Source organism: Phycodurus eques, chromosome 7 (assembly GCF_024500275.1).
Source record: "Phycodurus eques isolate BA_2022a chromosome 7, UOR_Pequ_1.1, whole genome shotgun sequence".
NCBI lineage: Eukaryota > Metazoa > Chordata > Actinopteri > Syngnathiformes > Syngnathidae > Phycodurus > Phycodurus eques.
Window position 1 is genome coordinate 30,618,107 of NC_084531.1, and position 13,110 is coordinate 30,631,216.

General features: G+C 42.2%; 1 protein-coding gene across 1 annotated transcript in view; it reads right to left on the reverse strand.

Annotated features, from left to right (window-relative positions):
• Nucleotides 1-148: 148 nt before the first annotated feature.
• tyw1 (tRNA-yW synthesizing protein 1 homolog (S. cerevisiae)) overlaps nucleotides 149-13,110 on the reverse strand; it is a 38,285-nt gene continuing 25,323 nt past the window's right edge. Inside the window, 2 exon segments of the mRNA XM_061682273.1 lie at nucleotides 149-2,559; nucleotides 6,556-6,723. Of these exon segments, the coding sequence (XP_061538257.1) occupies nucleotides 2,338-2,559; nucleotides 6,556-6,723 (390 nt within the window). The 3' untranslated portion in view covers nucleotides 149-2,337.

The window sequence follows — 13,110 nt, forward strand, 5'->3', positions numbered from 1 at the left end:
CTCGTGGATGTCAATCACGTCACACAGTTGCTGTCAATCAAACACCAAAGTTAGGCAGAAAAAGATGGGAAGTGCACCGAACGTTTTGGAGTGGGTGCGCGTGGAACAACATTTCTTAGCGTGCAAAAATCAGACCAAAAACTACAACTTGCACATTCAACTTGTATTTGAACGGGACACGTGACTAATCAACAAAAATGACATCCCCCTTTTTTTCATTTCTAGACAAAACTAGCAACTTATCAAAATGCGGAAAGAAAAAAAAAATTGGGCAAATAAAATGTGTATGTAGCCTAACGGGTTGCTAAAATATGCAACTTTTAACACGGATGACAAGGTTGCAGACACTAAAGAAAATCTCCGCAGCGGACGGATGACATTGAATCTAATGTATCCGTACAAATGAAAAAAACAATATGAAGAATAATTCAAAACAATGTGCTCAATTTTCATACATCAGCAAGATTTCAAGTTTTGACACGAATGTAATTGATCAGGAACCTAATCCAATACTTTCATGAAAATTGCCCCAAATAGGGCAGTTATGACAGTGAAAATCATAAACGTATAATCACCTCATACATTACAAATAGACAAATGTCATTGAATTGTTATACATTTAACAAATTGAATTTGAAATCACAATCATGGAAAAAAATTGGGACAACCAAATATTTCAGTACTCCACTGCATGAATAGTGAAAATTCATGACCCCGCGAATTTTTTTTTTTTTATAATTGCTTCAAGATGTCACAAAATGGTGGCAAAGCACTTCAAAATCCTCAACTCACTTCAACATAGTTCTTTGGCACCAAGATGCCACTAAAGGGTCTTTGTCTAAATGAAGCTCCTCTCTACTCACTCCAACACAGACATGATACCAACATGCCAAAAGACGGCAGCGAACTACTTTTGTCAAAATGAAGCTCCTCAACTGATGTTAACATAGATCCTTGACACCAACATGCCACAGGATGGTGGCAAAGCACTACCGTTGTCTAAACAAAGCTCCTCAACTCACTTCAACATAGACGCTGGCAAAGAACCTCCTCAGCGCACTTTAACGTACCGTATTTTCACGGCCATAAGGCGCAGTCTTACATTTTCTCCAAAATGGACGGGGCGCCTTGTGTGTGCACCGATTTCCAAAATCTGTAAATGTTGTTGTGTGACTTTAATGAGCGCTCCGCTTGACTGACACAGAGCATTTCCTGCCGACACGCTGCTTATGTCGAGGAAAGGCGGATGTGACTGAGGACGGCATGCGGACGTTAAAGGGGGGAGGGTGCGCGTGAACGAGGACGCTAAAGGCACGCCCCCAGGAGGTGTATATTGGCTCAGGACCCCCGAAAATGGCACCTACGAAGAGACACGCTTACGAAGCACAGCTTAAACTGCAAGCCATCAGTTACGCGGAGGAACATGGGAATCGAGCAGGCGCGAGAGAATTCAAGATCAACGAATCCACGGTTCGCAAGTGGAGGAAGCGGGAAAACGCCGGCGTCATTGCTGAACGGCCCCCCGGCAACGAGACCGACCCCGACAATGACGAGAGGGAACCCGGCGTGTTTAATGGAGAACTTGCCCAGCTGTTCATTTCGGATACAGAACATGAGGACTTTGATGGCTTTGTGGATGAGGATTGATCAAAAAATAACGTGAGTACATTGTTAAAGACTTCAATAAAGTACAGCTGAACTGAGTTATGCTACCGCTGCCTTTTTAAAAACATACGCTATGTTTTAGCGTGCATGCATGCTACCGTATGTTTTAAGCTAGCGTATGTTTTACCATGCCTGCACCCAATAATACGGTGCGCCTTACGTGTGTGTTAAATGCAGAAATTGACCCCGTAACTGTGACTGCGCCTTTTAATACGATGCGCCTTATGGTCGCGAAAATACGGTAGTTCCTTTTCACTATGTAATGGAGAATAGGCTAAAAAAAAAAAAAAAACAGCAAAAGGTGAATTTGCCAATGACGGGCTAACATTGTCTTGTATTAAGAAGGGAAAATGCCTGTTCAGTATTATCTGTTAACAGTGAAGAAAAATGTAAAATTTGGGACAGACATTCTGCTAAAATGAAAAGAACCAAACTGTTTAACGGGCCAAATGTAAGCCTCGAGTTTGACAACTGCGCTCTATTACCAGGCCGCTAATGAAGCTGCCGAGAGGATCGATTGAATTTAATCAACTGGTATCAATTGCTCACCAGATTCAATTTTGTCAGTTGACTAGGAAACCCAAAAAAAACCCAAAAAACCCCAACAACAACAGAGAAAGGGAACGCCCTGAAAACAAGAGCCAACGCAAAGTCCCGATCCCAGCGGCGCCGTCAGCATCCGGAGACGTCTTTGCCTTTGTTGCGCCTCTGGAAGCGGCTTTCGGCCGGGTCGAAGCCCCGCTCGCGGGCCCCAAAGAGCGCCCAGTCGGGGGTCGGCGCCGCGTAGTCCGACGCGGCGAAGACCTTCCGGCCGCCGCTCTCCAGTTGGGCCCGGGCCAGGTCCTGGAAGCGCTCGTAGTCGATCCACGTTCGCCACTCGCCGTCCACCTTAAACTGAAAACACGAGACAACTCGGGATGAGGCGCTAGACTGACGACGGCTAACGGGAGAACCATTGTACTCGCACCCGACCGCAGACTTGTCTCCGATGACGTACGGACGCTAAATTCCTGTCTCCTTCGCTGTCGTCCCTTCAGAATAAATGTGGCAAAACTTTCAAGGTCGCGCTGAATTTTGGTAAGATGACTCACAGCCAAGCTGCCGTCCATCTTGTTAAAGAGCCCACAGGAGGCTGATGCATGGATGCGCGCCCCTCCAATCCAAGCAAAGTAGGTAAGCGAGTGACCCCCCCCCCGTCTTTCCCACAATGCACCAGTGGCAGATTCAATAAATGGACACCCAGGCGCTAAAAGCTAACAGGACAAACATTGCATTTGTATTAATGCTCGATATCAGAAATGGTCCGTGGAGGATACGAACGAACATTTTTGATGAGGCGGGAGGTTTATATATATATATATATATATATATATATATATATATATATATATATATATATATAAAAAAGAAGCGGCTTCATAAAAGCTGCACGAAAATTCAGAGACATAAATCAATTTACTGATTGATTGATTGATGGTGAAGAATTCAGCCAATTGTGTGGAATGGAATACTAATCGAGTCTGGCATGCAAACTGCGAGGAAAAGAAAGTGGAGCAAATTGATCTTGACGGAGGAAAGTTAAAGACAGGACAAAAGACCACGAGAGAATAGAAGACGGCACAGGACAGGAAAACGCGCGGCATGACACGACAGGACAATGATGAATTTACCGAAAGGTTAATGGATAAGCATTCCGCGGATAGTGTGGAAGAGTTGTGGGACCCAGTAATTTGCGACGACACCTTGGAGTTTGCCATCTGAGGCCCGGTCCACACGTGACGACAATCGGCCTGTTTTTGTGCCGACTGCGCCAGTTCCCGACAAAGCACGTCAAACGCCAGACAATCTGAAGTCTTCTAAGATGATCCTACAAGACTGTCCTCAGCTCTGATGTGTGGTGAGAGTGGATTTATCCTGGTTTTAGGGTCCAAAATAGGACGGGCCGACCATCTTAAATATAGAACATGTTCAATATTTACGTTCAAAACGCTTCATGTGTCGGGGATGCCGATGTCTCCCCGAGTCACGACGCTGAGAATCGTGACCCCAAACGGAATGTAGCCAAACAGGAAGCACCCTATACTGATGAATATGGAAACGTAACGTACCAGGCCTAAAAGAGAACGTGACAAGGCCATTCATTCCAAATTAATATCATGGAAACAGGAGTTCAGAACATTCACAGAGCGGATCATCCTGAGCACGTTCCGACGACGTGGACAACTTTCAGATGGTTCAGGTGTACCTAATGAAGTGTCCAGTGGCTTCATGCTTTGCGCTCCACATGTCACACAGTGGAGAACACGCAGCTAACACGTAAAGAACACGTGCGGGACGATCCAGCTGTGGCGGTTCTGTCTCATTGGGCTTCATTCGTTCGTTGGTTGCAAGTGAGCTGAAGCTTCTTCTGGGCTTGCAGGGCAGAACATTAACACGCGAGCGCGCGCGACACAAGTCATGCGTTTTTGACGTACCTACGTTCACTTGTGTAAAAAATTTAATAAATCAATAAAATGTTTACAAACGGAGAAAACTGTCATATGCATGCCAGACCACTAGTTGGCGATGTCACTTCGTAAAGAAACACGACACGTGTTTGCCCTCAGGTCGACTTTACAGAAATTTTCATTTTTATTTTTTTATTTAATAATCGGTTAATTACGACTCATGTATTTAATGAATTCATTATTTTTTATTGAAATAAACTACGTATTTCACATACACAAAGGAGCTGGTCCATTTATCTGTTTATAAAAAAAAAAAAAAAAAATTTATAAAAAAAATAAAAAATACAAAAATCGAACGTGAGCCCAAAAGTTTCCCTGCCCGATGGAGACGCCGACGAAAAAAAAAGGAAGCGTCCGTTTCGAAAGGAAGACGACAGCGAGAATTCCGACTGAGCACGTCTGCTGGAGAAAGCGTCACGCTGCAACACAACAATCTGGGCCACAAGTGCAAAGCGTGCGTGCGCGTGTGCGAGTATATTAGGAAACGCTGACAGGCGTGGGCGAGCGGGACGTGCAAATGAAGCAAAGTCTGGAGCTGTCGCACAAATGGCTCCCGCAGCGCAGAAAGGAAAGACGACGGAGGGGGAATATGGGCGAGAAGGTGTGTCAATTAAGACAATGCAAGACGGGGGAGGACAGGTTAGGACAGGAGAAGACGAAATGAGACGTGAATGAACAACAATATACGACCCCAATTCCAATGAAGTTGGGACGTTGTGTTAAACATAAATCAAAACAGAATACAATGATTTGCAAATCACGTTCAACCTATATTTCATTGAATACACTCCAAAAACAAGATATTTCATCTTTCAAACTGATCAACGTGATTGTTTTTAGGAAATAATCATGAACTTAGAATTTGATGGCTGCAACACGTTCCAAAGAAGCTGGGACAGGTGGCAAAAAAGACTGAGAAAGTGGAGGAATGCTCATCCAACACCTGTTTGGAACATCCTGCAGGTGAACAGGCTCATTGGGAACAGGTGGGTGCCATGATTGGGTAGAAAAGGAGCTTCCCTGAATTGCTCAGACATTCACAAGCAAAGATGGGGCGAGGTTCACCTCTTGGTGAACAAGTGCGTGCGAAAATAGTCGAACAGTTTAAGGACAATGTTCCTCAACGTACAATTGCAAGGAATTTAGGGATTTCATCATCTATGGTCCAGAATATCATCAAAAGGTTCAGAGAATCTGCAGAAATCTCTGCATGGAAGCGGCAAGGCCGAAAACCAACATTGAATGCCCGTGACCTTCGATCCCTCGGGCGGCACTGCATCAAAAACCCACATTGATGTGTAAAAGATATCACCGCATGGGCTCAGGAACACTTCAGAAAACCAATGTCAGTAAATACAGTTCGGCGCTACATCCGTAAGTGCAACTTAAAACTCTACTATGCAAAGCAAAAGCCATTTATCAACAAAACCCAGAAACGCCGCCGGCTTCTCTGGGCCCGAGCTCATCCAAGATGATTCACGAGCTCATCTAAGATGATTCCAAAGTAGAAAAGTGTACTGTGGTCCGACAGGTCCACGTTTCAAATTGTTTTTGGAACCATCCGGACAATTAGGGACCCAAAGTTAAAAAGCCAGCATCTGTGATGATATGGGGCTGTGTTAGTGCCAATGGCATGGGTAACTTAGACATCTGTGAAGAAACCCTTAATGCTGAAAGGTACATACAGGGTTTGGAGAAACATAGGCTGCCATCCAAGCAGCCATCTTTTTCACGGACGCCCCTGCTTATTTCGGCAAGAGAAATGCCAAACCACATTCTGAACGTGTTACAACAGCGTGGCTTCGTAGTAAAAGTGCGCGGGTACTAGACTGGCCTGCCTGCAATCCAGACCAGTCTCCCATTGAAAATGCGTGGCGCATTACGAAGCGTAAAACACGACAACGGAGACCCCGGACTGTTGAACAGTTGAAGCTGGACATCAAGCAAGAATGGGAAAGAATTCCACCTCCAAAGCTTCAACAATGAGTGTCCTCGGTTCCCAAACGTTGATTGAATGTTGTTCAAAGAAAAGATGAAGTAACACAGTGGTAAACATGAGCCTGTCCCATCTTTTTTGGAAAGCGTTGCAGCCATAAAATTCCAAATTAACGATTATTTGCTAAAAACAATCAAGTTGATCAGTTTGAACATTAAATATCTCGTCTTTGTAGTGTATTCAATTAAATATATTCTGTTTTTATTTATGTTTAACACAACGTCCCAACTTCACTGGAATTGGGGTTGTAATAAATGAGACAGCAGAGGACAGGACTGAGCAGAGCAGACAGGATAAGTCGGGGTGAGACAGGATAGGACAAAAGAGGAAACGACGGCACAGGACAGGGCACAAGGAGACGGGAGGCGTTCGGGGGTGCGGCGTCACCTTGTTGTGCGCAATGAGCAGGCAGTTGGAGTGCTCGTGCTCGCAGGCGATGTCGTAACCGGGCAGCATGTCGAGCAGCTGCCGCGCAAAGTCGACCACTTCCCGGTGCCACGGGACGTTGGCCATGGTCAGATTGCTGGCCGAACTCTCGCCGCAGTACGTCACGCCCTGAAAAATACACACGCAGAATAAGCAAACGAGCGATTGATAAAAGACAGTCGCCAAAGCTGGAGGTGTGAAGCTGACTGCACGTATTTTAGGTTCATCCTGAAACTTCACCCCAAAGCCGACATCCGGAACTTTTTGCGAGTAGTGTAAAAAGATTCCAATTGCCCTTGTTGTAAGCGCAGATGGCAAGTTGCAGCTCCTCGGCGCAAGTAACGATTGGCAATCTGTGCTCCCAGGTGGCTGGAAACTTTTTTTTTTTTTTTTAACAGCTGACATTTATTCCCTTTTGCAGATTGTTTGTGCATTCGGGACGCAATCGATGGCGGCGGCACCTGGAGGCATGCTGAGTAACAGCGCGGCGCACCGGAGTCGCCTTTAAATCAGCAGGTGGAGAGGCCCAGACGACGGCGACCGCCGGGCGGGCGGGCGTGTTTCTGGCGGCGGAGAGGACGAGAGCCGTGATATATGCAAAGCCGAGTAGCCTCCAGGAGGTCATGTGACAGCTGGCTTGGCTCCAATCAATAATGTTGCTTGCAGAGGGCAGAAGCCCATAATGTCATCCCTTTTCCCTTCTTACAATGTAATAGGCCCATATCTTTTTGTTTTTTTCCCCCAATGCAATTATAATTGGCGTCAATTACGCACAGATTTTCGCTACAGCGCCCCAGGCCGGGCCCCATCCCCCGCCAATAGCATTTTGTGAAAATGTTATACATATATTGTGGCCGCTATTGAATTTATGTCTGGGACGCTGTAAAATAAATAAATCAAATAAATAAAAAGGCGGTTTGTGTCGAAAACACATTTATCGGAACGCATACGTGATCAATAACGCTTATTGATGCAGCAGGGAGCCGATCAATCAGACGTCCGATGAGCACAAGACAACAAATGAAAAGAAAGTCATTCACTGGGAACAAAAATCCTCACAAACGGAAGAAAATGAATTATTGCCTGCTTTCTGCAGCGCGAGCGCACACGCACACACATTGATGAATTGAACAACACGTGATGTGCACTCACTGGACGCTTCATTAGGCACACCAGCAATGCAATACTGCTTCTGCTGTGAATTGTGTTTTGTGACTTCAATGATGACTGTTAAGAGTTCATATTCTTGGGAAAATAATAGAAGTGACATCAAGCAAGCAGTTTTGTATGAAAAGAAAAGGAATAAAATGAAAAAAAAAAAAAGTCCCAACATATCGAGAATAAAGTCTTATTTTTCAATCAGTTTTCAAGTAATATAGAGGTAATCTGAAGAGAATCAAGTCATTAATATACATATTTGGAGTAATTAATTTTTGAGAATATTTTTTTCAACAAACTATATGTCATATTTTTCAGGGAAAAAGCTTGCTTTAAAGTTATTTCTTTTAAGTCATATTTGAGGAAAAAAGCGGCAATATTACTCGACTAAAGCCTGATTTTCTTGAAGAAAAAAAATGCAGACTTTCCTCGAAAAAAATGTGGTCATTTTATGGGAATCAAATAAAAAATATATTTTTGATGGGGGAAAAAGCACTAATTTTACAAATTATTTTGTATTATTTGCATTATTATTGTATTTTTCAAGTAATATAGGGGAAAATTTAAGCAAATAAAGTCGTACTTAAAAAATAAAATCAAACATTTAAAGAAAAAAGTATTAAAGTAACGTCTTAAAGACATTACACTTAGAGACAATCATTTTTTGGGGTGAAATTTTAGGTCTTCGATTGAAAGAGTTCGATATTCGATATGAATGGAGTTAACCCCTTCCCCGCGTCCCCAATCAACGAGCGCGTCACGTCGCATTATTGATACAAGCGCATTTGGTCAGCGCTTATTGTCGAGTGACAAACGACAAGGTCTCGGCGCGAATCGATAGCCGATCTCGTTTGGCGGGAGCGCAGCGACGTTCTCTACGGGCCACGCGGCAGTGTCGACACAATCGAGATGTCAAACCAAAGAGATATTGGGCAGCTCTTTGAACATCTTTCACTTTGTTCACAAACACACCAGAGTGAGCAGAGTTACGTTCAACAGCACAATACATTCTTTTTTATTATTTGTGGCATTGTTAACACCTTGGAACAGCAGATGTAAAGAATTATTGTCATTTATTAAAGGATAATTAAGGTCTTTATTTTGGAAAAACATATTTATGGGTACACCAAAGTCTTTCACGGCTTTAGTGGGCGTGGTTAGATCATAGAGCAGGTGTTCCTAAAGAAGTGGTTGCTGAGTGTGTGTATGATGTGCTATTGAAGAACCATTCAAATCAAAGCATTAGTCAGTTCAAGCTGGGTTCTGGATGAGCAAATACACGACGGGCCAAATGGGGGGGGAAAAAAATGCAACGAGCAAACAAAACGCAGACCGTCTCCGCGAACAGACGAGAGGCTCTGAGGAGGAGGATGAGCTAACACGGGTTTTGCTACTTTTAATGTGGCAGCAAAGTGCAAAGCAAGCAAGGCTAGCAAAAACAATTCATTACAGGAAATGCACACACTCGCACATATGCTTGTCACCAGGCCAGAAAGTTTCGCTTCTCATTACGCCGACACGTCCCTGGACTCACGGCTGTACTTCGTATGCGCCGCAGTGTCCCCCTTACAGCGACAAATACGACAAGCGACAAACAATATTATCCCGTTGCAGGGTTTTCATCACAAATCAAATATTTACAGTATTAATATTTAAAAAAATAAAATAAAATAAATTAAAAAAACACTCTACAGTGAACCCCCACCGTATCGCAGTTCATCTTTCGCAAGTCTGAATTTACAGTTGTGCGCCTCAAGTGTCGTGCCACAACGTGCCGGGTAGCACTGAGTTCGACTGGAAGACATGCAGCGTAATTAAGAGGAAGAAGAAGGGGCAGAGAAGGGCCCCTACTGCGCTCCAATAATAGCGCTTGTTCGCAAAGAGCAGAGAGAATATATTTCTCATAAGTACTGCTCTATGCTCTGTTTGTATGCGTTGCTGCTACATGTATGTGATAGGAGTTGTTCGAAGATTTAGAATTACTGTTACGTCGATGCTAATTTACGTTAGTTGTCTATGGCATTTCGCATTGTGTGTTAGCATTAAGCGAGTGGACTTTCATTAGGGGAAATGATATGCTTTGGTTGAACATTTTGCTGTTTGTTGTATGCTCTGTATGTATACATTAAAAAACATTAAGGTAACAATTATATTCCAAAACCTTATGTTAAAAAAACATTATGTTTAAAAAAATGATATTACAAAATATTAAAATAAATATTTTTTAACTTTATCACAAAAATATATTTTTTTTAAAGAAACGTGTAATTAGGAAAAAATGCTACAAATATTAAAATAAATAATACTGTTTAACTTCATCCCAAAAATAGACATTTTAAAAAGAAAAAATGCATAATTAGGAAAAAATGCTAAAAATGTTAAAATTAATTATTAATACTGTTTAATATTATCACAATTAGGAAAAAAGCTAAACTGTTGTGAAAATTCCAAAGACCAATCACATTACAAATGATCTAAAATCAACCCAAAAGTGACAAATATTTACATAAATAAAATATGACAAAATATATAAAAGCAATTATGAAAAAATACAAATGATAAAAAACTTATGAGAAATATCACAACAAATAAAATCAGAATACAACAATATATATTTTTTAAATACTGTACAATAAATTAATACATTAAACATTGAAATATATATAAAACAGTAATATTAGGCAAAAATAAACAAGTTAGAAAAATGGAAATTGCAAACAAATAAACAATTCTACACAGTAATTAAAATATTACATATATCCAAAATACTTAAATATCAGATATCAAATATCAAATTACAAAACTATGACAAAAATGACATTACAAAAATTATTCAAAAGTACAAAAATATAAGAAATACTAAATAACCCCCCAAAAAATACAAAAACGTTTGGAATATAATCACAGAACAGTTGCATAAGCACTGTTGCTGACAAGTGCTTCACGCTGTGTAGCATTGCCGTTCCACTTCACAATTCCTGTCACTTTTGTGAACGCAAACACCGACGAGGAGCGTTCCGCCGCAAAAACAAAAAGCCTCACGCGAGACGTCCAAGAAAAATGAAGCGGCGGCGTCCCGCCGCCTTCAATTATTTACTGGCAGTTGTCACGCGTGAGGCGCCCGTGGGCTCCCTGTCCTCTATCATCGTTTGGGGGCCCTTCTGCCGCCTGATGACTGCGGACGGCTCTGGATTATGAATGAGCGAGCAGAAGAGGACGCGCTCCCGCGGGAGGCTGCTTCCTGAATGCTAACAAAGAGCCTCGCGTGCTCTTTCACTTCTGGAATGGCACCAAAAAATAAAAAAAACATTCGGGTGTGATGTGAAAACCAATCTGGACCTGGACGAACATCATGCGCCTGTGTGAAAATGTATTTCACCCTCAGGAGGACTTTCCACTTGTTCATGGCCATTTTGGGCCAATTTGTTTTGCTTCTTTGACATCATAAAGTTTACAACTAACAACATTTCTTGTCCTCCGTATAAAACAGACATTTTGATCTTTCTGACTCTGACTTGGGCTGGCTGTTGTTCAGTCATTGACTGGCAGCCCATTTCAAAGCAGGGTTGCGCATATTGCCAGCGGTTTTAGAGCATTTTGGCTGATCTTTCAAGACCCACAGAACATTGGGTTCTGTGCCAATATAAGCATTAGCCCGCCAAAAGACAGAGGAGACTATTTTCTTTCGCTACAAAAAAACAATTGTTTCTACCTTTTTCCGTTCTTTGGTAATCAGCAGTAGAACATCGCTTGTATTCACCGAAAATGCCAAAAACGGGAGAAAACGAGATTTTTGTGAAAAGCAGATCAGTGACTCTCACTAAAATCTTTTGCTTTTGTGAATGCAGCAAAAACAAGACTGAGAACAGGCTTTTGATGGCAAAATAATCATTTCTTTACATTCCAATTTTCGCTACTGAAATTGCTCCCCCAATTGATAAATGTCACTTGGGGGCGGGTGGGCGGAATATAAATTCAAGTGTATAAAAACCCCATTTTACCCAAAGTCCGTGATTCCATCCTTGAAATAACAAGGAATAAAACAATGTACTCTTCCTGGGTTTCAACTGGCCACAACAGAGCCAAAAGGTTTCTTCCCGAGAGACGTATATCGTTGCTGTCGGGAAGAAGCCTCACAAATATGATAACGTTCCCAAAAACGCCATCTTGCTTGAGTTAGCAAACACCGCATCGTTCAAGTTGGCATTATATCTTGTATTGTTATCATACATCGTTGCGCCCCAACATCAGCACACCACCCCTAAATAATGTTCAAACGCTAATTCAATATGCAAAAAAAAAAAAAAAAAAAAAAAAAGTATTCCGCTGACAAAAAGCAAATGACTAGTTGCCTCATCTTCGCATGATGTAATAAATACGATGATGAGCTGATTCAGCAGTTGAATACGCAGAAGCCAATCTACATGCAAACATACCTTTGCCATTTGGGACAAACGTTTACTCCAATGTAGCTAGCCTAACTATTTTCACTCGGTATTGTCAAAAACACAACCGGACTTTCAATCTTGACGCGAATTAATGCCGCACGGCTCCCGCAGATTGATGGAAGAGGCGGAGTTTTGTAGCATTTCTCAGACAGTTGAGTTGACGGATTTGTTCGCAAGCTATTGTCAACACTTTCAATTGGTTAATAATGTGTCCACATGGGAACAGACCAACAGTATCAATTTATTTGTGAAAAAATACAAACTTGACCCTATTTGGACATACGAGGTTTCCGCCTGACGGTGGTGAAATTTAAAGAGCTGAAGTTGGAAATGACAAAATCAGATTTGATCATGAGATTTTTATCCCTACTTGGAATTGGTCCGATTCTGCTGTGCACATCAGATTTTTTCGCTTTACAGGTCTCGCAATTGTGACGCTTGAGAGCAAGAAAATGGAAATCGCGTCCCTCGCAATCCAGTCTGAGCTGACGCGAGGACAAACGCCATCTGATGAGGACACGTGTCACAGCCCCCCTCGTGAAGTCAATTATTCATCCGCTTGTGGAAAAAAACGAAAGAAAAAACTTGCATGCAAAAGGGGCCGCATGTTAAATAATGAAGCCTTCGCGTCTTTTTGGCTGCGCTAAAAAGGAACCCTAATACTCGACAAGATACGGTTTTCGCAGGGCTTTTAAGACTTTCAATACAACAAAGTGATTTGAGATTTGACTCGTGTTTGCTTGCGGATGCTTTCAATTCTTCAACTACAAAGCTTTTAATGTAATGCAGATGATGCAAGTCACATCATTAGGTACACTTGCGCAGTCAATAAGAACATGAGCAACTTGTTACAGAAATAAATAAATAAATACCGAAACAGAAACCATTGCAAAAGTTAGAAAACAACGAA